At 42.6% G+C, this 24,696-nt stretch overlaps 1 protein-coding gene across 3 annotated transcripts; it reads right to left on the reverse strand.

Moving 5' to 3' along the window:
• Window positions 1-631: 631 nt before the first annotated feature.
• On the reverse strand, window positions 632-23,458 carry LOC109872030 (tetratricopeptide repeat protein 39C). Of its 3 annotated transcripts, XM_031806752.1 has the most exons (16): window positions 22,983-23,457; window positions 16,305-16,353; window positions 16,169-16,204; window positions 15,926-16,068; window positions 14,861-14,989; window positions 14,503-14,614; window positions 13,825-14,206; window positions 12,435-12,603; window positions 12,119-12,212; window positions 11,922-12,029; window positions 11,571-11,680; window positions 11,265-11,388; window positions 4,988-5,085; window positions 4,758-4,862; window positions 4,613-4,651; window positions 632-4,401 (listed from the first exon to the last, which is right to left on the reverse strand). In XM_031806752.1, the coding sequence occupies exons 5-16, from the start codon at window positions 14,981-14,983 to the stop codon at window positions 4,309-4,311; spliced, it is 1,557 nt and encodes a 518-aa protein (XP_031662612.1). In that variant the 5' UTR covers window positions 14,984-14,989; window positions 15,926-16,068; window positions 16,169-16,204; window positions 16,305-16,353; window positions 22,983-23,457; the 3' UTR covers window positions 632-4,308. The 3 variants fall into 3 exon arrangements, with proteins under 3 accessions (XP_031662612.1, XP_020318701.1, XP_020318702.1); XM_020463112.2 differs by lacking the exon at window positions 15,926-16,068 and having other exon boundaries at window positions 22,983-23,458; XM_020463113.2 differs by lacking the exons at window positions 15,926-16,068; window positions 16,169-16,204 and having other exon boundaries at window positions 22,983-23,458.
• Window positions 23,459-24,696: the final 1,238 nt, after the last annotated feature.

Below are 24,696 nucleotides of genomic sequence, written 5' to 3' on the forward strand. Positions count from 1 at the left end.
GGGCAGTGCTGTTAGATTAACAAGAATTTAAGCTTTCTGCCAATATCAGATTTCTTGTTAGTTACAACCTCATGCTAATCGCATTAGCCCACGTTAGCTCATCCGTCCCATGGAAGGGACATCGATCCCGAAGAATTAACTTGGCAATACTCCTCAATTCACGACTTGGAAGACAACCAATGTCTTCTATACGTCCATGTCTAGTTGTAGGGGGTTCGTTTGAATTTAGAAAGTGTTTGTTATTAAATTAAATCAATTTTTGCTCCATTAATCTATTTGAAATCTTCTCCCATTGATTGAGACAATTAGTCGGAAATGATCTGTGCGATGCCAAACAGTAGCAATCTAATGCCTATCAGCCAGCTGGAACAGAGTAATGGTCTGACTAGTCGATATTTTTAATAGCTAACTGTAGGCCTGTCTTTTTACATTTTTTATGTGAAATGTTTGTGAAGCTAAATGTTTGTATATATCTGCCCAGGGACTAAAGTAGTCTACAGATGAAAACTAATTGATGTGCATTTCCCCCAAAAAATCATAAATAAATCACAAGTTTACAACAGTACATGCATCTTAAACACATCAAGGAAATAACATGACCATCGGTTTAAAATATACACATACAGGAAAATCCCTATTCAACACAGGAAAACCAGTTCAGTTTATAAAAATACAGCAGAGTAGACCTACAGTGTGCATGTTGTACCCACAAGTAAGTGCCAAAAGGAAAATGTCATTTATCTAGTAATATTGAATGAAAGTACACTGATACAAACCTATTTGTATGTTTCCCTTTAAATATCAATACACTGTTTAAAAACTAGTAACAATGTTGTAACATATTTTAGTTTGAGAAAATCAGCCAATGACCATCAACAGGACCGGTTCCAGGCATAAGAGACATAAGCAGTCGCTTAGGGCACCTGTCAGCCAGGGGGCCCCAGACCCCCCCAAAATAAATTATGCCTTCACACCTATTTTCCACATTTTGTCGAGTTACAGCCAGAATTTCAAATTGATTAAACTTAGATTTTGTGTCACTGACCTACACACAATACCCCATAATGTCAAAGTGGAATGATGTTTTTAGAAATGAAAACCTGAACTGCCTCGAGTCAATAAGTATTCAATCTGTTATGGAAAGCCAGAATAAGATCAGGATTTAAAAAATTGGTTAACAAGTCACATAATAAGTTGTATGGACTCTGTGTGCAATAATAGTGTTTAACATGATTCTTTAATGACTACCTAATTTCTGTACACCACACATTCAATTATCTGTAAGGTCCCTCAGCTGAGCAGTGCATTTCAAACACAGATTCAACCAAAGTCCAGGGAGGGTCTCCAATGTCTCGCTAAGAAGTGGACCTATTGGTACATGGGTAAAAAATAAGTCATTGAATATCCCTTTGAGCATTGTGAAGTTATTAATTACACTTTGGATAGTGCATCAATATACCCAGTAACTACATAGATGCAGGTGTCCATCCTAACTCAGTTGCCGGAGAGGAATAAAACTGCTCAGGGATTTCACCATGAGGCCAATGGTGATATTAAACCTGTTACAGAGTTCAATGGCGGTGATAAGAGAAAACTGAGGATGGATCAACAACATTGTACTTACTCCACAATACTAGTGAAAATAAGGAAGCCTGTACAGAATTTTTTTTTTTAATTCCTAAACATGCATGTTCTGAATACAAAGCGTTATGTTTGGGGCAAATCCAACACCACACATCACTTAGTACCACTCTTCATATTTTCAGGCATGGTGGTGGCTACATTATGTTATGCTTTTCCTCATCAAGAACTATGGAGTTTTTTTAGGATAAAAATAAACTGAATAGAGCTAAGCACAGGCTAAATCCTAGAGGAAAACATGGTTCAGTCTGCTATCCAACAGACACTGGGAGACAAATTCACCTTTCATCAGGACAATTACCTAAAACAAGGCCAAATATACACTGGAGTTGCTAACCAAGACAACATTGAATGTTTCTGAGTGGCCTAGTTGCAGTTTTGACTTAAACCCGCTCGACAATCTATGGGAAGACTAGCAATGATCAACAACCAACTTGATAGAGCTTGAACATTTTTTAAAGAATAATGTGCAAATATTGTACAATCCAGGTGTCCAAAGCTCTTGGAGATTTACCCAGAAAGACTCACAGCTGTAATCACTGCCAAAGGTGATTCTAACATGCATTGACTCAGGGGTGGAAATACTTGTGGAAATGCTATATTTAATTTTAAATAATTAGAAAAAAGATCAATTAAATTAAAAATCTCAGCTAATTAATTTTGAATTCAGGCTATATAACAACAAAATATGTTCAAGGGGTGTTGATACTTTATGAAGGCACTGTATATATTTTTTCAAGAACTCAGTCGGGGTCTCAACTTACTATTGAGAGTAAGAATAATAGAATACACCACGTTCAATTTGGAAATGTCATTGTGCATCAGCAATTGTTCTCGTTATGTAGGTCACTTCCAGTCACTAAATTATTGCTTGTTAGTCTAGCCAGCTATCTAAACCTGTCCGAATAGCGACCAGGCACATGCCCAGGGGCCCTGACCTCCAGGGGGCACACAATGATTTTGTTAGTCATTCTCACTCAGATATTATATTAACATGACATAAGTCATTACAAAATGTATAGAATTCCAGGAAATTAGCTTTAACTGCAAAAATGTCACTCCACCCCACGGCAAAAATCAGTAGAATTGCAGGAAATTAGCTGTAAAACTGTTTTTTTCTTTCTACAATTGCAAAGTTCTCACCGCCCCACGGAAAAATGTGTAGAATTTCAGAAAACTTATTTTAAAAATATCCATTGCAGCCATTTTTAATCTCAATATCAAATAATTTCTGGGTAACAAATAAAGTACCTTACTGTGATTGTTTTAAATTAAAAATGGCCAAAAAGAAACCAAAATTGCTTCTTAAAGAGCAATTTGTCAAGAAAGAACTTCATTAGTACTGTCTGGGAGTGGTCTGAGTGGGGAGGGGAAATCTGACCATGAGCTGTTATTGGCAGATTTAGAACCCTTTCTTATTGGTTTATTAACTCATTTACCGCATGGTGAGGTAACCATGGAAGGCCAAAAACTCAAACAGCTCTTACACTAAAAGGGTATCATCATCATCATCATCATCATCTTCATGTTCACAGTATTATTTGTATTAAGGATCCCCATTAGCTGCTGCCTTGCTGGGGTCCAAAAACATTCAACATTAATTTTATATACAATTTAAAATATGACATTTAATAAAACCTTTCACAACACATTAAGTGTGTTCTGTCAGGCTACTACTCTACTATCACATCTAATACAACATCCATCTGTAGGTGTGTAGAGGGCATGCCTTATCATGTGTATGTGTGCCTGTGTGTGTGCGTCTCTTCACAGTCCCCGCTGTTCCGTACAGTGTATTTTTATTGGATTCTACTGCTTGCATCAGTTACCTGATGTGGAATAGAGTTCCATGTAGCCATGGCACCATGTAGTACTGTGCGCCTCCCATAATAGTCTGTTCTTGACTTGAGGATTGTGAAGAGACGTTAGTCAACCTTATTCCAACCTCCCAGTGTAGAAATATATATAAAACACAGGAAAATAAAAATGTTGACTGCACTGGGCCTTTAAAACTGCAGAATGTTCTCTGCAACCCATGGCAAAATGTGTAGAATTGCAGGAAATTAACTTTAAAACAATAAAAAAAATCTCCCCAATTTACAGTGCCACAAGGCCACGTGATGAGTAGTAGCATAGGATTTGTGCATTCAGATGGTCTACTACTGTAACAGCAACAGGACTTTGGACATTCAGGTCATAATCTGGCAGCAACCTAGGCACGGCTTAATTTATAATAGAGTGTGGCTTACCCAATGGCATACCCAGTTCTGTATCTGAACCTTTTCCCAACACATGGGAAAGAATAAAGATGTGATTGTACAATTTAAATAGATTTCCCCCCAAAAAGACACTTTTCCCTGGTAAAAAGTTGCATTTAACTCCCAGCTGCAACTACTGTACATATTTGATCTGGTTGAAAACACACTAATACACTCCAGTAGTCTTAACTATTGCTGCATTATCGCTCCAGGAAACTCTTACTGTAAACTATACATTGCAAACTTGATGGCACATTCATTATAAAAACACAAGTCTACTGAAAAACACAATGCAGTGAACCATCACAGTGCTATGGAGATCAAGATGGCTTCTCTAAAGGGACCCGTTTCCAGCTCCTCCTACCCCCAACGCAAGCTAGGGTGGATGTATGGTCGAGAAAGGGTGCGGTCAGGGTGGGGTCACCTTCTCTCTCATGGAAGCCAGAGCTGAATGAATGCGCACATGGAGCCTGTTCTCAAAGTCATAGCCAGCATAGTTCTCCTGTACAAACACACACACGACATTACTGCATCACATAGAAATATTCACACGTGCACATACCGGTAAGGAAATATCAAATAATATAAAATGCATATTATGGATGACTGTCAGACTTGATTGATCATTCCAAATACTGCAGCTGAAAGCTACACGTCTTCAAAAATGAGGATACACTCTTGGCCCATACTGTAGAAGTGAAGTTCTACTGTACCTTGGCCTGGAGCATCAGAGCTCTGCCCTTCGCTTCAGACTGAGAAGAGAAGAACCATAATCTCAATCAACTACCGCATTAAGCAACATACACTTTCTCTCCTCGGGGTTGACACGTTGTGCGATACACCATATGCACAGCTCACCTCAGGGCTGTCCAGTAAGACGCAGCCTAACTCGTAGATGGAGTAGGGCTGCACATAGGAGTTGTTTTGATGGCCCATCTCATCTCTGGCAGCCAGATGGAAGCACTGCAATATTCAATGACATAATAAAGAGTAGTAAACATTCACTATTCTGGCTACATTAATATTTGTCGGTAAATACTATGAGTACTTTGTTTTCAATACATATAAATATGGTGAGGAGACAGAACCTGAATGGAGTCGTTCATGTTGCCGAGACATCTGTGTATGTCACCAAGGAGCAGGTTTTTCAGGCCAGCAAATGAGATGTCATCTAGTTCCTGCAGAACTAAGAGGAGACAGAAACAACCCACTGAATTTCCTTCCAGATTCACAGAAATTCACTTTCACGGCACCACAACTACTCAGCGAAAGCACAATAACGACGCTGACTGAAATTGTAGCAGATCCTGGAAGTGTGTGTGTGTGATGTCCTGCATAGCCAAAAGAGAATAGGCTATAATTGAATGTGCAGCAACTATAGTGGTTGGGACTGGGAGTTTGATCATGTGCATGGCTATTGCGGAGAGCGTATTAAGTCAAATTCCACGGGACCGTTGAGTCGTGGTAATCGCCTCCTAATGTGATCTGTACATGAATGGCGCTGATGCGTTTGTAGTACCCAACTTGGTAACGGCCGTCAAGTCGCTAATGGCCTAGTGCTCAGCACTCTGTTGTCCCTCCATCAGGTCCTAGGGCTCAGCACTCTGTTGTCCCTCCATCAGGCCCTAATGGCCTAGTGCTCAGCACTAGGTTGTCCCTCCATCAGGCCCTAATGGCCTAGTGCTCAGCACTAGGTTGTCCCTCCATCAGGCCCTAATGAACTAGTGCTCAGCACTAGGTTGTCCCTCCATCAGGCCCTAATGGCCTAGTGCTCAGCACTAGGTTGTCCCTCCATCAGGCCCTAATGGCCTAGTGCTCAGCACTAGGTTGTCCCTCCATCAGGCCCTAATGGCCTAGTGCTCAGCACTAGGTTGTCCCTCCACCAGGCCCTAATGGCCTAGTGCTCAGCACTAGGTTGTCCCTCCACCAGGCCCTAATGGCCTAGTGCTCAGCACTATGTTGTCCCTCCACCAGGCCCTAATGGCCTAGTGCTCAGCACTATGTTGTCCCTCCATCAGGCCCTAATGGCCTAGTGCTCAGCACTATGTTGTCCCTCCATCAGGCCCTAATGGCCTAGTGCACAGCACTATGTTGTCCCTCCATCAGGCCCTAATGGCCTAGTGCACAGCACTATGTTGTCCCTCCATCAGGCCCTAATGGCCTAGTGCTCAGCACTATGTTGTCCCTCCATCAGGCCCTAATGGCCTAGTGCACAGCACTATGTTGTCCCTCCATCAGGCCCTAATGGCCTAGTGCTCAGCACTATGTTGTCCCTCCATCAGGCCCTAATGGCCTAGTGCTCAGCACTATGTTGTCCCTCCATCAGGCCCTAATGGCCTAGTGCTCAGCACTATGTTGTCCCTCCATCAGGCCCTAATGGCCTAGTGCTCAGCACTATGTTGTCCCTCCATCAGGCCCTAATGGCCTAGTGCTCAGCACTATGTTGTCCCTCCATCAGGCCCTAATGGCCTAGTGCTCAGCACTATGTTGTCCCTCCATCAGGCCCTAATGGCCTAGTGCTCAGCACTATGTTGTCCCTCTAATCACTCTGACATCAATGCAAATACCACAGAAAATCACATCCCATGAAAAACAGTACCATGCACCATTAGACTACATTGTTTTTTATTATTTTTATTTATTTATTTAACCAGGTAGACTAGCTGAGAACAAGTTCTCATTTTCAACTGCGACCTGGCCAAGATAAAGCAAAGCAGTGTGACACAGACAACAACATAGAGTTACACATGGAGTAAACAATAAACAAGCCAATAACAAACATGTCAATGACACAGTAGAGAAAATAAAGTATATATATACAGTGTGTGCAAAAGGCATGAGGAGGTAGGCAATAAATAGGCCGTAGGAGCAAATTATTACAATTTACCAGATTAACACTGGAGTGATAAATGAGCAGATGATGATGTGCAAGTAGAGATACTGGTGTGCAAAAGAGCAGAGAAGTAAATCAAATAAAATCAATATGGGGATGAGGTAGGTAGATTGGGTGGGCTATTTACAGATGGACTATGTACAGCTGCAGTGCTTAGTTAGCTGCTCAGATAGTTGATGTTTGAAGTTGGTGAGGGAAATAAAAGTCTCCAACTTCAGCCATTTTTGCAATTCGTTCCAGTCACTGGCAGCAGAGAACTGTAAGGAAAGGCGCCCAAATGAGGTGTTGGCTTTGGGGATGATCAGTGAGATATACCTGCTGGAACGTGTGCTATGGGTGGGTGTTGTTATCATGACCAGTGAACTGAGATAAAGCGGAGCTTTACCTAGCATAGACTTATAGATGAGCCAGTGGGTCTGGCGACAAATATGTAGCGAGGGCCAGCCGACTAGAGCATACAGGTCGCAATGGTGGGTGGTATAAGGTGATTCGGTAACAAAACGGATGGCACTGCGATAGACTGCATCCAGTTTGCTGAGTAGAGTGCTGGAAGCTATTTTGTAGATGACACCGCCGAAGTCAAGGATCGGTAGGATAGTCAGTTTTACTAGGGTAAGTTTGGCGGCGTGAGTGAAGGAGGCTTTTTTGCGAAATAGAAAGCCGATTCTAGATTTGATTTTGGATTGGAGATGTTTAATAAGAGTCTGGAAGGAGAGTTTACAGTCTAGCCACACACCTAGGTATTTATAGTTGTCCACATATTCTAGGTCGGAACCGTCCAGGGTGGTGATGCTAGTCGGGCGGGCGGGTAGCGAACGGTTGAAAAGCATGCATTTGGTTTTACTAGCGTTTAATAGCAGTTGGAGGCCACCGAAGGAGTGTTGTATGGCATTGAAGCTCATTTGGAGGTTAGTTAGCACAGTGTCCAAGGAAGGGCCAGAAGTATACAGAATGGTGTCGTCTTCGTAGAGGTGGATCAGCAGCAAGAGCACCATCATTGATATATACAGAGAAAAGAGTTGACCCGAGAATTGAACCCTGTGGTACCCCCATAGAGACTGCCAGAGGTCCGGACAACATGCCCTCCGATTTGAAACACTGAACTCTGTCTGAAAAGTAGTTGGTGAACCAGGCGAGGCTGTCGTCAGAAAAACCAAGGCTAATGAGTCTGCCGATAAGAATACGGTGGTTGACAGAGTCGAAAGCCTTGGCCAGGTCGATGAAGACGGCTGCACAGTACTGTCTTTTATCGATGGCGGTTATGATATCGTTTAGTACCTTGAACGTGGCTGAGGTGTACCCGTGACCGGCTCAGAAGCCGGATTGCACAGCGGAGAAGGTACGGTGGGATTCGAAATGATCCGTGATCTGTTTATTAACTTGGCTTTCAAAGACTAGATAGGCAGGGCAGGATGGATATAGGTCTGTAACAGTTTGGGTGTAGGGTGTCACCCCCTTTGAAGAAAGCAGCTTTCCAATCTTTAGGGATCTCGGACGATACGAATGAGAGGTTGAACAGGCTGGTAATAGGGGTTGCAACAATGGCGGCGGATAGTTTTAGAAAGAGAGGGTCCAGATTGTCAAGCCCAGCTGATTTGTACTGGTCCAGGTTTTGCAGCTCTTTCAGAACATCTGCTGTCTGGATATGGATGAAGGAGAAGCTGGGGAGGCTTGGGCGAGTAGCTCCGGGGGGGGTGGGGGGGGGGGGTGGAGCTGTTGGCTGGGGTTGGAGTAGCCAGGAGGAAGGCATGTCCAGCCGTTGAGAAATGCTTATTGAAATTTTCGATTATCATGGATTTATCAGTGGTGACCTCAGTGCAGTGGGCAGCTGGGAGGAGGTGCTCTTGTTCTCCATGGACTTTACAGTGTCCCAAAACTTTTGGGAGTTAGAGCTACAGGATGCAAATTTCTGCTTGAAAAAGCTAGCCTTTGCTTTCCGACTGACTGCGTGTATTGGTTCCTGACTTCCCTGAACAGTTGCATATCGTGGGGACTATTCAATGCTATGGCAGTCCGCCACAGGATGTTTTTGTGCTGGTCATGGGCAGTCAGGTCTGGAGTGAAGGGGGCATGCTTATCAAAGATGGGCTATATCCGTTCTTAGTCCTGCATTTTTTGAAAGGGGCATGCCTATCTAAGATGGTGAGGAAATTCCTTTTAAATTACTTTTAAAGAATGACCAGGCATCCTCGACTGACGGGATGAGGTCAATATCCTTCCAGGATACCTGGGCCAGGTCGATTAGAAAGGCCTGCTCGCAGAAGTGTTTTAGGGAGCGTTTGACAGTGATGAGGGGTGGTGGTTTGACCGCGGACCCATAGCAGATACAGGCAATGAGGCAGTGATCGCTGAGATCCTGATTGAAAACAGCGGAGGTGTATTTGGATGGCAAGTTGGTCAGGATAATGTCTATGAGGGTGCCCATGTTTACGGATTTAGGGTTGTACCTGGTGGGTTCCTTGATGATTTGTGTGAGATTGAGGGCATCTAGCTTAGATTGTAGGACTGCCGGGGTGTTAAGCATATCCCAGTTTAGGTCACCTAACAGAACAAACTCTGAAGCTAGATGGGGGGGTGATCAATTCACAAATGGTGTCCAGGGCACAGCTGGGAGTGGAGGGGGGTCGATAGCAGGCGGCAACAGTAAGAGACTTATTTCTGGAGAGGTTCATTTTTAAAATTAGAAGTTCAAACTGTTTGGGTATAGACCTAGAAAGTATGACAGAACTTTGCAGGCTCTCTCTGCAGTAGATTGCAACTCCTCCCCCTTTGGCAGTTCTATCTTGACGGAAAATGTTTGACATCACTGTGATGATCAATTTGAAGAAAGAAGTTCAACAACAGATCGAAACAGTGGAAAACATGGTCATTGTGGATCTTGTTTCAAAGCCAAACAACAAAATGGACAGCGCTTTCTAAGGTGAAGATTAATTAAAAGCATTTAAGACATGCATGTAGATCACGATACGCATATTAGAGTTTACAGTATATGCATAGGCCTATGAGCCCAAGCCTGAAAAAAATCCATTAAAATAGTGGTTAATAACCTACACAGCATATTACGCACGGCAGAAACACACTTTGCTACATCATTGGTCTAGCCTATACTCCAAAATTAAACAGTTTTCTTTCTCTTCATAATTAATAGGCTAACATTTAGCTACAGAATCTCTCACCACTGTGCGTTTCCACCTCCTCCTCGCTCTCCTTCATTCCTTTCTCGAGAGCACAGAGGGGCTGTCAACAGTTTAATCAAATACGTTTTGTTGTGAAAATATGTTACGATCAAATGTTCCCGCACAGATTACACTAGGTTTCCCATATTAAGCACTGGGTAGCTTCAAGAACAGGGTTGGGGAGCCCATGGCATACAGAGTTTGGGCAGAATATCACCTGTCGCCCGGCGAGAGGCTGCTCCGCAGTGGTTGATGCGTGGAGTGAAGTAAGTGTTCTGATAAGCCCAGACATTCTATATGCGACCCAGTGAAAGCAGAGTTCTGATGGTGGCCACTATAAAGAGGATCCCAGCTGCTACTATGATTATTTCTCAGCTATTAATATGAAGCACATTTCTCCGCTGCAGAACCAGAGTAGCCTACTTGGCATGCTTGATAAAGGAACCACAGGAGCCTCAATTCGCTATTGGGAGTGCAACTGGATGGCAGGTCTTTTTCCCCCTGCCCGTTTGATAAAATGGGCAATTCTAAATCAAAATGACTTTAATATATTTCAAGCCAACATTAAATTGAGAAAAGTCTGATGGGTGAGAATATGATCACTTCATGAGAGAACAGCGTGTGCCGCCTGAGGCAAGGAACAGAGCGCATCACACAGCGCATTTCTGGCTTGATTTCTAAGACATTCTAAGGTTTCTCTCTCTAAATCTGGCGTATAGGACCCGCTTCAAATGATCACTTTTATGCTCAACATAGCCACTTCATATGTGCCCTCGTTCGGGGAGGAGAAAAGCATCCTTTCTATATTATTCAGCTAAGCTCAATTATATTCTTCTTCCTATAAAAATCATATGATATAAAATAATGGCATGGGATTTATCAGCACATCTTGTCTGCTAAATAAACTAGCCTAGAGCTTCGGCTGCCATTGGCATGGCACATAGCCAGATAACATACAGGCCGACTCAGAAGATGATATTCTGTTCTTCTGAAATACATTTTCTCCATATCATGTTTCATTAGACCTGCCTAAAACAAATAATGGATTCATTGTGATGGTGTATATTAAATGGATTCAGACTTTTTAAAAATATATATTTCGAAGGCGTTCATCAGCGACTTGTATGCGTGGAGGCCTGGAGATGCTGAAAATGTTTACGTTCATTTACCGAGAGACAGGCAGTAACATGAGTTCCCGGCTGATGAAATGTCCTCAACGCCACAGCCCTATGTACGAGGGGTCTGTCTTGTTTGTGTTGATGTGGTCTGTGTTTACTGTACGTTTTCACAGCGTACCTTGGCTCATGGTCTGCAGCTTAGCGGTGGAGCAGTTAGGCAGGGCCTTCCACAGGTAGAGCACCTCGATCACAGCCAGGATACACAGCTCTCTGGATGGGGCGTGTTTGCTGAGCCTCTCCGCCTGCACACACACAGGCGCACGTTTACCAATTACTCGCTACCCAATCAACTGCCAATTTTCCTCCATACAATGACTACAGATCACGGTGAAACTGTGTGACTCGCCAAAGGATTTCTCCTCATTGGAAGTCATGGTTCACATGGATATCTATAGAAGTGTGCTGTTGCCAGCCCCACGCTCACCCTCTGCATAGAGAACTGTTCTATCTGATTGTTGTTCCGTTTCAGAAGCTTGTGTACGTCCTTGAAGACAGCGGCCGCTCCCTCCAGATCTCCTGACGCTCCCTGGCACACTATACCACAAACACAGAGCGATGTCCAGGCGTTAGAGTCTGCAGGGTATCTCAACAGCAACATATAACCGTTATCAGAGGATGTAAGCCATTATTGCTAATAGTTCAGAAGCTTTTCATTCAGGTGAGTTAGCGTTCCCAGTTACGGAATTTATTTTACTTTTGAAGAAAAAAACAAAAACAAGAGTGTATCTTCTAACCCCGCCTCGAATTCCATGACTTCTAACCTCTGCCCTCTCACCTCCAGTTAGGTAGGTGTAGTAACACTGGGACCAGCGTGACTCGGTCGCCAGACGCTGAAAGGCCTTGTAGGCGTCACCGCACTTCAGCTCCATCATACTGCACCAGCCTGAGAGCAGAGAGAATGAAGTGTCACTCAGGAACAACAAGGTAATGGTGTTCTATACGTTAAGAGTTGAGGTAGAAGTGAGGAAGTACCTATTTCATACAAACAAACATGCTGGATCTCCCTCTGGTCTGTAGCCAGCTCTAAGGCATTTTGGAAGGACGTCACTGCACTGTTGATCTGGCACTGAATGAGTTGAGGAGAGGGGGAAGATTAGGACAAGGAACACACTACAGCCACAGTTGTAGACACAGGTTTCCTTGTGGTATCTGTCTAGGTTGTGTCGAGTAGTGTACACTGCAGCACAAGAAAATAGGTGTTATTATTGGCGACATTTAGGTTGAACTACTTCATTTACATTGTGTTATAAAACATTTTCTCTCTACTGAACATGGCTCAGGCCCTTACCTCCAGACGCTGCACCCTGCCCTTGAAGAATATGAAGAGGGAGGAGTTAGGGTATACGGGCTCCTTTCTCTGGAGGATAGCCTTCGCCTCCATCAGACCGGCCTGTGTGTCTGAGCCGTCCAGGGTAAAGAAGGGTTGCACTACCGTATGGTACCACAAGAGGGCCAACCTGCCACAGGGGGAGAAAAACCACTGTTATTGACAACAGTGAGAGGAATACCGGTGAACGTCAGTGTTCAGAGAGTCAGTCGAGAAACCAAGACATATCACAGCGGTCGGTAAACATATGACTAATTTCGAGTTGAACAGCCTGCTACCACACTCAGCAGATACGTCAGCTGAAAACAAAATCCATCAATATTCTGCAGAATCAACCGTCACATGCAGCTTAGATGTGGAAGCAACAGCACTTGAAAGTCCAAGACAAATTTCCCTTCAGGCACAAAAAAGTTAATCTTAGCTTAAAAAGTTGAACATGTGTCTTCCTAAAATAAATACAATCTTTGTTCTCTGCCAAGGCCTTGAAGTTCAACCAGGACAGGGGCCTCAGCCAGCTTCTCTCTATTATTAAAGCAGATCATCTTGGCCCCTGGCAGAGTGGCAGAGAGCTAATGGGTTTCAGGTCTGGTGAAGGCTATGGTTTTATCCCAAATGACAACCTATTACCTATACAGTGTACAACTTGGGCCCTGCGGGTCCTGGTCAAATGCATTGCACTACGGAAGGAAAGGGGTGCATTGTGGGACACACCCTGTGTCTTCTGCCTCCTGCTGTGGATGTGGGCAGAATCAAATAGCAGAGAATTTCTAATCAGTATGGTGGTGACAGTAATAAATAAGCTGTTCAATATGAATCACTGATATTCCCGAGGGCTTCCGAGTGGCGCAGCGGTCTAAGGCACTGCATCTCAGTGCTAGAGGCGTCACTACAGGTCCTGGTTCGATTCCAGGTTGTATCACAACCGGCCACGATTGGGAGTCCCATAGGGCGGAACACAATTGGCCCAGCGTCGTCCGGGTTAGGGTTTGGCAGTAGGCAGTCATCGTAAATAAGAATTTGTTCTTAACCAACATGCCTAGTTAAATAAAGGTAAAAATATAGAAATACATATTCAGAGCCAGCTAAGCTGCATCCTGCTCTCAGGCTTGCTGGTTCTTTTCTCTTCCCAAATAATCACACTACTCTGTCTAGTCCATGTATAAGGCTACATTACATAGGATCACTAAATACATGGTCACCATGTCCATATGAAATATGTTGAATGAGATAAATTATTACACCGCAATGACCCCAAACACAGTTCAAGTCAATAAAGTAAAATAAACCAACAAGAGACAACAACAACAACAAAAACAGACACCCCATGGTCGGTAGTGGTACACCTACTCACGTAGCTAAGGGGGCCTTCATGTCCTTACTTTCACTGGCATACGCAAGGGCGGACAGCCCCTGGTGACGGTCGCCGGGGAAACCCAGAAGGTTGACGATCTTCAGCAGGTGCGGCGGTATCATGGAGATGCACAGGTGGAACAGGCCGTAGCCAAAACTGACCGAGCCCTTAAGCCGGGCTAGGGCCTCCGGGCTCACCCCATTGGTCCTCTGGGTTGGGAGCTTGGCCGCGCCGTGGTTGGCCTGGTCAGTGGATGAAGAGGGAGACGCCTGCTGGTCGGAGGACCTCCTCTTGCTGCAATCCTGCAGCTGGCTGATGTCGCTGTAACACTTGTTGTACATCTTCCAGGCTTTGCGGAGGATCCAGCCTCCTCTGATGTATGCTGGGTGGGTTTGGAAGAGGGGAAGTCCATGAGATATGATTAACATCAAACAGCGGGATGTTAGAGTACTGAGAGACATGGTCTAGATACCAAGGCCCATTACAGCAAATCACTTATTGAGCATACATTATAATCAGCACGCAAGATATTGAAACAGACCTACGATCTTCTTAACCGTACCAGTGAGTAGCCACAACACAGTGCAGTCATTCAGTCTAGTAGTAGCAGCACAGCCGATCCGTCAGTCAGTTATAAGCCTACACGCAGGTCAAGGTCGAAGTGATGAGGCGTCTCACCTGACAGTTCCTGTTTGATGAAGGAGAGGACAGCGAGGTACACCTGGCAGTCTGCCACAAGGATCTGTCTCTGGAGGCGGTCTACTATAGCCACCCCTGACCTCTGGGGGTCCTGGAGGAAGGCCAAACACACAGAGCACGGTGATGTCAACGTCTAAATTGTAGAGCAAGGCCAAACATACATCTGTAGCAAGGCCAAACACAGCACCGCGAGAGAAGATGACGTCAACTTGACATTGGCAGACCGCAAGACAAGTCAGGCGTGTGTGGATAGAGGAGATGTATGAGATGTATCATACAGGTATGAGCTTCTCTGAGGTTAATTAGGTGTGCGTGAACACATTGTCTTTTCACTTACACTCCTCCTGATCTTGTTTTTGATCGTCTCGATGACCCCGGCATTGTCTCGCTCACAAAGTCTCTCCGTGGCTCGGAGGTCATCAAAGGCTGTCTGCATCTTCTCCTCCTCAAACGTCATCATGGCGTTCTACACACACAGGCAGATTCATACAGTGCCAGTCAGGGCACTGCTCTCAACCTAGACAGTATGGTAGTCTTGGCGTAATGCCTTAACATGTACCAATACTATTGTTTTAAAGTAGGCTAAACAATTATGCTGTCAGCAACAGACACGCGGTCAAATATATTGGCACCCTTGCACTATACAAGTAAATTTTTTCACCCCTTGGGTACCTGAAACTTATATTACCACAGGTAAGAAACTACAGGGTAAACAAAATCAAATTCACTTCTACGTTGGGCTCCTGTTGCAGTTATAAATCAAATTAATTTCTACGTTGGGCTCCTGTTGCAGTTGTAAATCAAATTAATTTCTACATTGGGCTCCTGTTGCAGTTGTAAATCAAATTAATTTCTACGTTGGGCTCCTGTTGCAGTTGTAAATCAAATTAATTTCTACGTTGGGCTCCTGTTGCAGTTGTAAATCAAATTAATTTCTACGTTGGGCTCCTGTTGCAGTTGTAAATCAAATTCATTTCTACGTTGGGCTCCTGTTGCAGTTGTAAATCAAATTCATTTCTACGTTGGGCTCCTGTTGCAGTTGTAAATCAAATTCATTTCTACGTTGGGCTCCTGTTGCAGTTGTAAATCAAATTCATTTCTACGTTGGGCTCCTGTTTCAGTTGTAAATCAAATTCATTTCTACGTTGGGCTCCTGTTGCAGTTGTAAATCAAATAATTACACATATGAACACTAAACATGTTTTACATTTCATCTTATTTTAGAGGAAATAGTGAAACGTGCGAGAATGCCAATATATTTGCCCTCAACTGTAGAACAATGAAAAAGCACAGCAGAAAATCAACTATTCATCCTGGATTTACCAGACTAACATTTCATCTGCCGTGATCATTTCCAAAGACGTGCACAAATAGTTTATTCCCTGTCAGTATTCAAACCCACCGTGAGCCAAATTATATCAGGTTGGTGAATCACCCGTCAGCAGTGCAGCCAGATTAGTGCTGAGGATATCCCGGGTGTGCTATTATTTGTGTGACCTTCAATTCATTCAGTCAATCTGCACCGCAAATGCACTATGACAAGGTCTATGTATGAAATAGAAATGTACTGTGAAAATCCAACTATTGAACTAAAAAAAGGTTGGCATTCAATAAAACGTACAACACAACAGACTGTAATACAGACCTCTTCCTGTTCTTCACTCCAATAGAATCCAATTGTCTGCATTGCAGAGTATCAAATGAGAATATCAGTGGAATTTGGGGGACGTACAGTAATTCAGTAAGAAGTTGACCTCCTCTGACCTCTCCACTCTACTCACCAGGAAGCTGACAAAACTGGCTCCGAAACTCATCAGTGGACTGTGGGTCCTAGAAGAGAGGGGGAGACAGAGAGATGGTTGCGGTAAGGCTAAAACAGGTCGGTTTCTTAAGAGAGACAGCCAGGACAGGTGAAGATGGGTGAGAGCTGTACAGTTGTTTCAAGTCAAACTTCGGTATCCTCCAGCAATACCACCTGGATTTCTTCATTGTGCAGAGCGTCTGAAGACAGCGCTCAAAAAGGCGGCAGAGTCGGCCTAAAGTAATTACTTAAAATGTGATTCGGAAGACTGCTCCATGAGAACGTTTAATAGTCGTCGCATTCATGCCTCAAAGTCTGGATGGTTATTCACTTCCAAGAATGTAGAAGCCTAAATCCTAAACATTTCATTCAAGATGACAGTATAGAATTATGGGAGGATGAAGGTGTCAACATTCAGTTCCCTTCATCTCTTATGACAGCTCAGAGCTCAACATAATTAGTGGGAGAGGTGACATTTGGGGTATCAGCAGGAGACAAAGCTGTGTGTGTGTTTGAGGATCTAACTAAGCCGGTTGCGTTTACTCTGTATTTTTCACTTTCAAGTCCCAAAAATGGCCTGCTCCAAATTATTCAGAATTCAAATGTATTTGGTTAGAGGCAGGTGAGTCATTTACTAAGTAATTTCTCTCACCTGTGGAAGTAGAAGGTGCCTACAGAGTAAAAATAGTCATTCAACCAGTTTTGAAAAGAGAAGAGAGAACATTTTAGGCCCAAAAGACTCATTAACAGCTTCTACCCCCAAGCCATAAGACTGCTGAACAATTCATTAAATGGCCACCCAGACTATCTGCATTGACACCCCAGCTTTTGTTTTACACTGCTGCTACTCGTTAAGTTATGCATAATCACTTCACCCCTACCTACAGTGCATTCGGAAAGTATTCAGAGCCCTTGTTGTTTTCCACATTTTGTTTCATTAAAGCTTTATTCTAAAATGTATTAGATTAATGTTTGTCCTCATCAATCGACACACAATACCCCATAATGACAAAGTGAAAACAGGTTTTTAGACATTTTTGAAAATGTATTAAAAAACACAAGTATTCAGACCCTGTGCTATGAGACTCGAAATTGAGCTCAGGTGTTTCCATTGATCATCCTTGAGATGTTTCTACAACTTCTTCACCTGTGGTAAATTCAATTGATTGGACATGATTTGGAAAGGCACACACCTGTCTATATAAGGTCCTCAGTTGACAGTGAATGTCAGAGCAAAAACAAAGCCATGAAGATGAAGGAATTGTCTGTAGAGCTCCGGGACAGGAGTGTCGAGGCACATATCTGGGAAAGGGTGACCAAAAAAATGTCTTCAGCATTGAAGGTCCCCAAGAACACAGTGGTCTCCAACTTTGGAACCACCAAGACTCTTCCTAGAGCTGGCTGCCGGCAAAACTGAGCAATCGGGGGAGAAGGGCCTTGGTCAGGTAGGTGACCGAGAAACCGATGGTCACTCTGACAGAGTTCCTCTGTGGAGATGGGAGAAGGACAAAAATTGCTGCAGCACTCAACCAATCAGGCCTTTATGTAAAGGCAGTAAAAGGCACATGACAGCCCGCTTGGAATTTGCCAAAAGGCACCTAAAGAACTCCCAGACCATGAGAAACAAGATTCTCTGTTCTAATGAAAACAAGATTTAACTCTTTGGCCTGAATGCCAAGTGTCACATTTGGAGGAAACCTGGTACTGTCCCTAGGGTGAAGCATGGTGGTGGCAGCAGCATGCTGTGGTGATGTTTTTCAGTGGCAGGGACTGAGAGACAAGTCAGGATCAAGGGATGCTTCTACACCTGCATTGCTTGCTGTTTGGGGTTTTAGGCTGGGTTTCTGTACAGCACTTTGAGATATCAGCTGATGTACGAAGGGCTATATAAATACATTTGATTTGATTTGAAAGATCATCGGAGCAAAGTACAGACAGATACTTGATGAAGTCCTGAGCACTCTGGTGCAGGTTCTCAGACTGGGGTGAAGGTTCACCTTCCAACAGGACAACGACCCCAAGCACACAGCCAAGACAATGCAAGAGTGGCTTCGGGACAAGTCTGAATGTCCTTGAGTGGCCCAGCCAGAGCCGGAACTTGAACCCGATCGAACATCTCTGGAGAGACCTGAAAATCGCTGTGCAGCGACGCTCCCCATCCAACCTGACAGAGCTTGAGATGATCTGCAGAGAAGAATGAGAGAGACTCTCTAAATACAGGTGTGCCAAGCTTGTAGCGTCATACCCAAGAAGACTCGAGGCTGTAATCACTACCAAAGGTGCTTCAAGAAAGTACTGAGTAAAGGGTCTGAATAATTATGTAAATGTGATATTTCAGCTTTTTCTTTTTAATACATTTGCAAAATGTCTAAAAATATTTTTTGCTTCGTCACCATGGGTTATTGTGCGTAGATTGATGCAGATTTGTTTTTAATCAATTTTAGAATAAGGCTGTAACGTAGCAAAATGTGGAAAAAGTCAAGGGGTCTGAATACTTTACACATGCACTGTACAAATCACCTCAACTAACCTGGTATCAGTACCCCCAGTATTTAGACTCATTATTGTTATTTTATTGTTAGTTTATTTAGTAAATATTTTCTTAAAACTGCATTGTTGATTAAGGGCTTGTAAAGTAAGCATTTCACCTGTTGTATTTGGCGCATGTGACAAATAAAATTGGATTTGATTGTACTCCATTATAAAGTGCCAGTAGCCTGGAAACCCGACATTTCATTTACATTGGCTACAGAAAGTATTCAGACCCATTGACTTTTTCCACATTTTGTTGTGTTACAGCCTGAATTTAAAATGGATTCAAATGAGATGTGTTTGGCCCTGGCCTCCACACAATACAAGAGAGATCTGTAGCTAGTTAGCTGCAGGGAGAAACAAAGCAATGTATTAAACATCTTTATAGAGCCAGTGAGCAGGGAAAGAGGTGTCTACAAACTATGACACATTCTGCGTTCGGCTGTGTAATGGCTGACTTTCACACTTTAGAGTTATGACCACAATATGACATTAGATGTACATATTCCCTCAGTGGCACTCTCCTCCTGATCTGGTTCAGCTAAGGATACATAGCAATAAAAATGTGGAGGAGTTTAAAGTGACTAAAATGTGACAGAAGTCTCACCTGTTTTGAGGCCCACATTTTCAGCAAATATAAAACATTAAACTAATAATAAACGAACCGGGGGAAAGACAGAAACCCAGTAAAAATTCCCTGTCTTATGTCAGTTAGGATCACCACCTTATTTTAAGAACGTGAAATATCAGAATAATAGTAGAGAGAATAATTTATTTCAGCTTTTATTTCTTTCATCACATTCCCAGTGGGTCAGAAGTTTACATGCACTCAATTAGTATTTGGTAGCATTGCCTTTAAAATTGTTTAACTTGGGTTTCCGGTAGCCTTCCACAAGCTTCCCACAATAAGTTGGGTGAATTGTGGCCCATTCCTCCTGACAGAGCTGGTGTAACTGAGTCGGGATTGTAGGCCTCCTTGCTCGCACATGCTTTATCAGTTCTGCGCATAAAATGTTCTATAGAATTGAGGTCAGGGCTTTGTGATGGCCACTACAATACCTTGACTTTGTTGTCCTTAAGCCATTTTGCCACAACTTTGAAAGTATGCTTGGGGTCATTGTCCATTTGGAAGACCCATTTGCGACCAAGCTTTAACTTCCTGACTGATGTCTTGAGATGTTGCTTTAATATATCCACAGGATTTTCCTTCTCACGATGCCATCCATTTTGTGAAGTGGACCAGTCCCTCCTGCAGCAAAGCCCCCCCACAACATGATGCTGCCACCCCCGTGCTTCATGGTTGGGATGGTGTTCTTCGGCTTGCAAGCCTCCCCCTTTTTCCTCCAAACATAAAGATGGTCATTATGACCAAACAGTTCTATTTTTGTTTCATCAGACCAGAGGACATTTCTCCAAAAAGTATGAACTTTGTCCCCATGTGCAGTTGCAACCTGTGGTTTGGCTTTTGGAGCAGTGGCTTCTTCTTCCTTTCTGTGCGGCCTTTCAGGTTATGTCGATATAGATACTTTTGTACCTGTTTCCTCCAGCATCTTCACAAGGTCCTTTGCTGTTGTTCTGGGATTGATTTGCACTTTTCGCACTAAAGTACGTTCATCTCTAGGAGACAGAACGCGTCTCCTTCCTGAGCGGTATGACGGCTGTGTGTTCCCATGGTGTTTATACTTGCGTACTATTGTTTGAACAGATGAATGTGGTACCTTCAGGCGTTTGGAAATAGCTCCCAAGGATGAACCAGACTTGTGGAGGTCTACAATTATTTTCAGATGTTTTGGCTGATTTATTTAGATTTTCCCATGATCTCAAGCAATGAGGCACTGAGTTTGAAGGTAGGCCTTGAAATACATCCACATCTACACCTCCAATTGACTCAAATTATGTCAATTAGCCTATCAGAAGCTTCTAAAACCATGACATTTTCTGGAATTGTCCAAGCTGTTTAAAGGCAAAGTCAACTTAGTGCATGTAAACTTCTGACTCACTGGAATTGTGATACAGTGTTTTATAAGTGAAATAATCTGTCTGTAAACAATTGTTGGGAAAAACTACGTGTCATGCACAAAGTAGATGTCCTAACTGACTTGAAATTTGTGGAGTGGTTGAAAAGGCCCTTTCTGGGCACCGTTTGTCACCGTTACAGTGCAATTAATGTATCGTTTAGTGTTGTGTAGTGGCTTTGCTGGCATGCATCCCACATTTTGTTTTTTTGCCCCACCAAGATTTACATGCTAAAATCACCACTGAATCACATTGACAGTATCCCTTTTGATTTAAACATTACTTTACATACATGTTTGCCCATGGAAGAAGTGGTCAGAAAGTTACATTTTGGACCTGAATGCCAAAACATTTAGTTGGACCATTTTGCCATACCATGAGATATACATGTCATCACTGGAAAAGGAAAAGGTTGAGTTTTATATCATTTCAAAGCTTACAAACAATGTTGTCAATCTATTTCATTATTTATTTAAAAAATATTTTTTTAAACCTTTAATGTCAATTAACTCAATTATACACACTCTTTTTGTCTCTCTTCATATTCACATATGTTGTAGCTTTGACTATAATTCAGTTGTTCCAACTTCTTATAGTCCTGTACCCCTTCAAACATTCAACCTCCAGCTGCGTACCCCCTCTAGCACCAGGGTTCAGAGCACTCTCAAATGTTTTTTGGCATCATTGTGGACGTTAATTTGACTAGGCTACCTGTATTTGACATTGTGTTGTTATTTCGCAAGATGGTTTAATTTTATTTTGGGCTGCGAAACGAGGCTACTCAGGCGAGAGAAAATAAAAACTCGCCCAAATGTATTCCTCCTTTGGAAAATATAAATGAACTGTTAAAATAAATTTAAATAAAATAAATTAAAAAAAAAAAAATAAACACAATTTCAAACTTCTTTTTTTTTAAACATGTTAATCACATTTTTATTTGCCGTACCCCCGACGGCATTTACTTCCCCAGTTTGGGAATACATCAGCTGAGTTTTTGTTGTTGTTGTGCCAACCACAGGTTGAGACAACATGCTTTTGAATACAGGGTGGTTGTCATTTCAAACATAGAAATATACTTCATAGAATGGACCTATCCCTTCAGACCACTTCAATTTAGCTGGTACATCATTAACATTTTAATTGAAATGTTTACTTCTAATTACTAGCACAAAGAATTTCACCGGTTCACCCACAGTCGAAAGTCAACTTAAATGGTCATGTCTATTCTCTTATCTATATTTCAATAGGTTTCCCAAGGAGGATTGACAGTCAAATTTAAAACAGATATTCCTATTCAAGTCAACATTCTGTGCGGACCTTCAACCATCTTTGTGGTACCATTTGTTAGTTTACATTTCAATTGTAAACCCATTTTAGTACATTGGCGAGCACAACACAAAAATTATAGATGTAAAATAGGGTTTAAAAACTACAACATATGCGTATATGAAGAAAAATAAAGAGTTAACGTAAATTATCTAAAAACGCGTAATGTGGTTTCTACTCCATACATTTTCCCTGACACCCAAAAGTACTCGTTACATGTTGATTGCTTAGCAGGACAATAAAATAGTCAAATTCACGCACTTATAAAGAGAACATGCCGGGTCATCCTACTGCCTCTGATCTGTCGGTCTCACTAAACACAAATGCTTCGTTTGTAAATTATTTCTGAGTAAGCCCCTGGCTATCCGTAAATGTAAGAAAAAAAAATCTTGAAAATGTCTTCTGGTTTGCCTAATGTAGGGACTTTGAAATGATTCACTTTTACTTTTGATACTGAAGTTGTTTTAGCAATTTCATTTACTTTCGATACTTAATTACATTTCAAACGAAATACTTTCACTCAAGTAGTATTTTACTGTTCATTTTCTATTGAGGTACTTTTACCCAAGTACTTTTCCCACCAGTGCAAATTGGTTTATACCCTATAGGCCTACTAATCAGTTTCACGTGGCTTCCTCAATCTGAAAAAATAAACCAAGCCCGGAAATAAACTACACAGCCTAAATACTTATAGGATAACTCTTTGAATTCAAACCTTCCCCACATCAATTAACCAATGAAATAGTATTTTAAGTTAATTGTTTATGGCACAGCACCGTCTAACCTGTATTTTCTGAAAAGTTCATCGCTCTCCTTGAATCCGTTGTTGAGCAGCATGTTTATTCCTTTAAATGCCAACTCTGCATCGTCAATCTGTTCCGTCTCATGTTGTTGTGATGGTTCTGGGTCCGCCATCGATCACAACCCGTATGTTAAGTCTCAAGAACAGTTAACCAAGTTCCGATGCAGCGCGCTTCGCCTTTCAACACACCGGAGAAACGGAAGCGACAGCGGCAGTCTAGACTGGTCGAGAGGCGGTGCACCTCGTCTCGCTGCCGCTACAGTGGAGTTTCTACAGTAGCACACCGCCCACTTCGAACTAACAATTGACACTATCGCATGGTCTTATCATAAATTATAGTTCAATTTGATCAAATGTGCTTTAGGTAGCTCCAAGAATATCATTGGTTTACATTGTTTTCTTCAGCGTTGTCTGTCTTCCGCTGTGTTGGGGTGCGTTCCCAAATAATAGAGGAAATGGAAATGCGATGGTAATTCTTGCCGCCAGTGATTCAGCCAATGAGCGTATAGTATGTTGAAAATAGTGTTGAGGCGCTAGATATTATCAAAGATTTCACATGTGAAAATGAAGCATATGTTTTTAATAAAATATTAGGGAGTGGGAAATATGCCCTAGTTTCTATATATCAACTACGTTGCAATGTCAAAATTAACAGACTCATATCCAAAAGATGCAACACTAATATTGTTTTTCTACTGTAGGCCAGGGTTACCACTGGAGCTCCAGAGCCTGCTGGTTATCTGTTCTACGTAAAAATGCATTGCACACCCCTGGTGTCCCAGGTCTAATGCAGTCCCTGATTAGAGGGGAACAATGAAAAATGCAGTAGTACTGGCTTCAAGGTCCAGAGTTGAGTTGAGGGCTGCAGGCTATTGTATTCAACGGTTGCACATGAAAGATAAACACCAAGTTCAAAACAAAAACAAGCATTTACAACTGACAACAATAGGCAACAAAAAAACAGACGGACGGACAGACAGACATGATTAACCCACTCACAAATGTTGAATGTTATCAGCGGTCAAAAGGCAAGAATGCATACATGTAAAGTAAATGATAGCTGATGAAACCGTCAAGAGTGAATACAACACCTGCAACAAAGTGTTTAATAATGGAAAAAGGTCATCAAGAATTATACAAAATTATATACAAAGCTTAGTCTGAGGTACAGTATATCTATACTGAACAAAAATATAAATGCAATGTAAAGTGTTGGTCCCATGTTTCTTGAGCTGAAATAAAAGATCCAAGGAATTTTCCATCCACACAAAAAGCTTATTTCTCTAAAATATTGTGCACAGATTTGTACATCCCTGCATTTCTCCTTTGCCAAGATTATCCATCCACCTGACAGGTGTGACATATCAAGAAGCTGATTAAACAGCATGATCATTACACAGGTGCACCTTGTGCTGGGGGACAATAAAAGGCCAGACTAAAATGTACAGTTTTGCCACACAACACAAGCTTTGAGGGAGCGTGCAATTGGCATGCTGACTGCAGGAATGTCCACCAGAACTGTTGCCAGATCATTTCATGTTAATTTCTCTACCAAAAGCTGCCTCCAACAATGTTTTAAGAGAATTTGGCAGTACATCCAACCGGCCTCACAACCGCAGACCCTGTGTAGCCACGCCAGCCCAGGACCTCCACATCCGGCTTCTTCACCTGAGGGATCTTCTGATATCAGCCGGAC

The sequence above is a fragment of the Oncorhynchus kisutch genome, linkage group LG27 (assembly GCF_002021735.2).
Source record: "Oncorhynchus kisutch isolate 150728-3 linkage group LG27, Okis_V2, whole genome shotgun sequence".
In the NCBI taxonomy this organism is placed as follows: domain Eukaryota; kingdom Metazoa; phylum Chordata; class Actinopteri; order Salmoniformes; family Salmonidae; genus Oncorhynchus; species Oncorhynchus kisutch.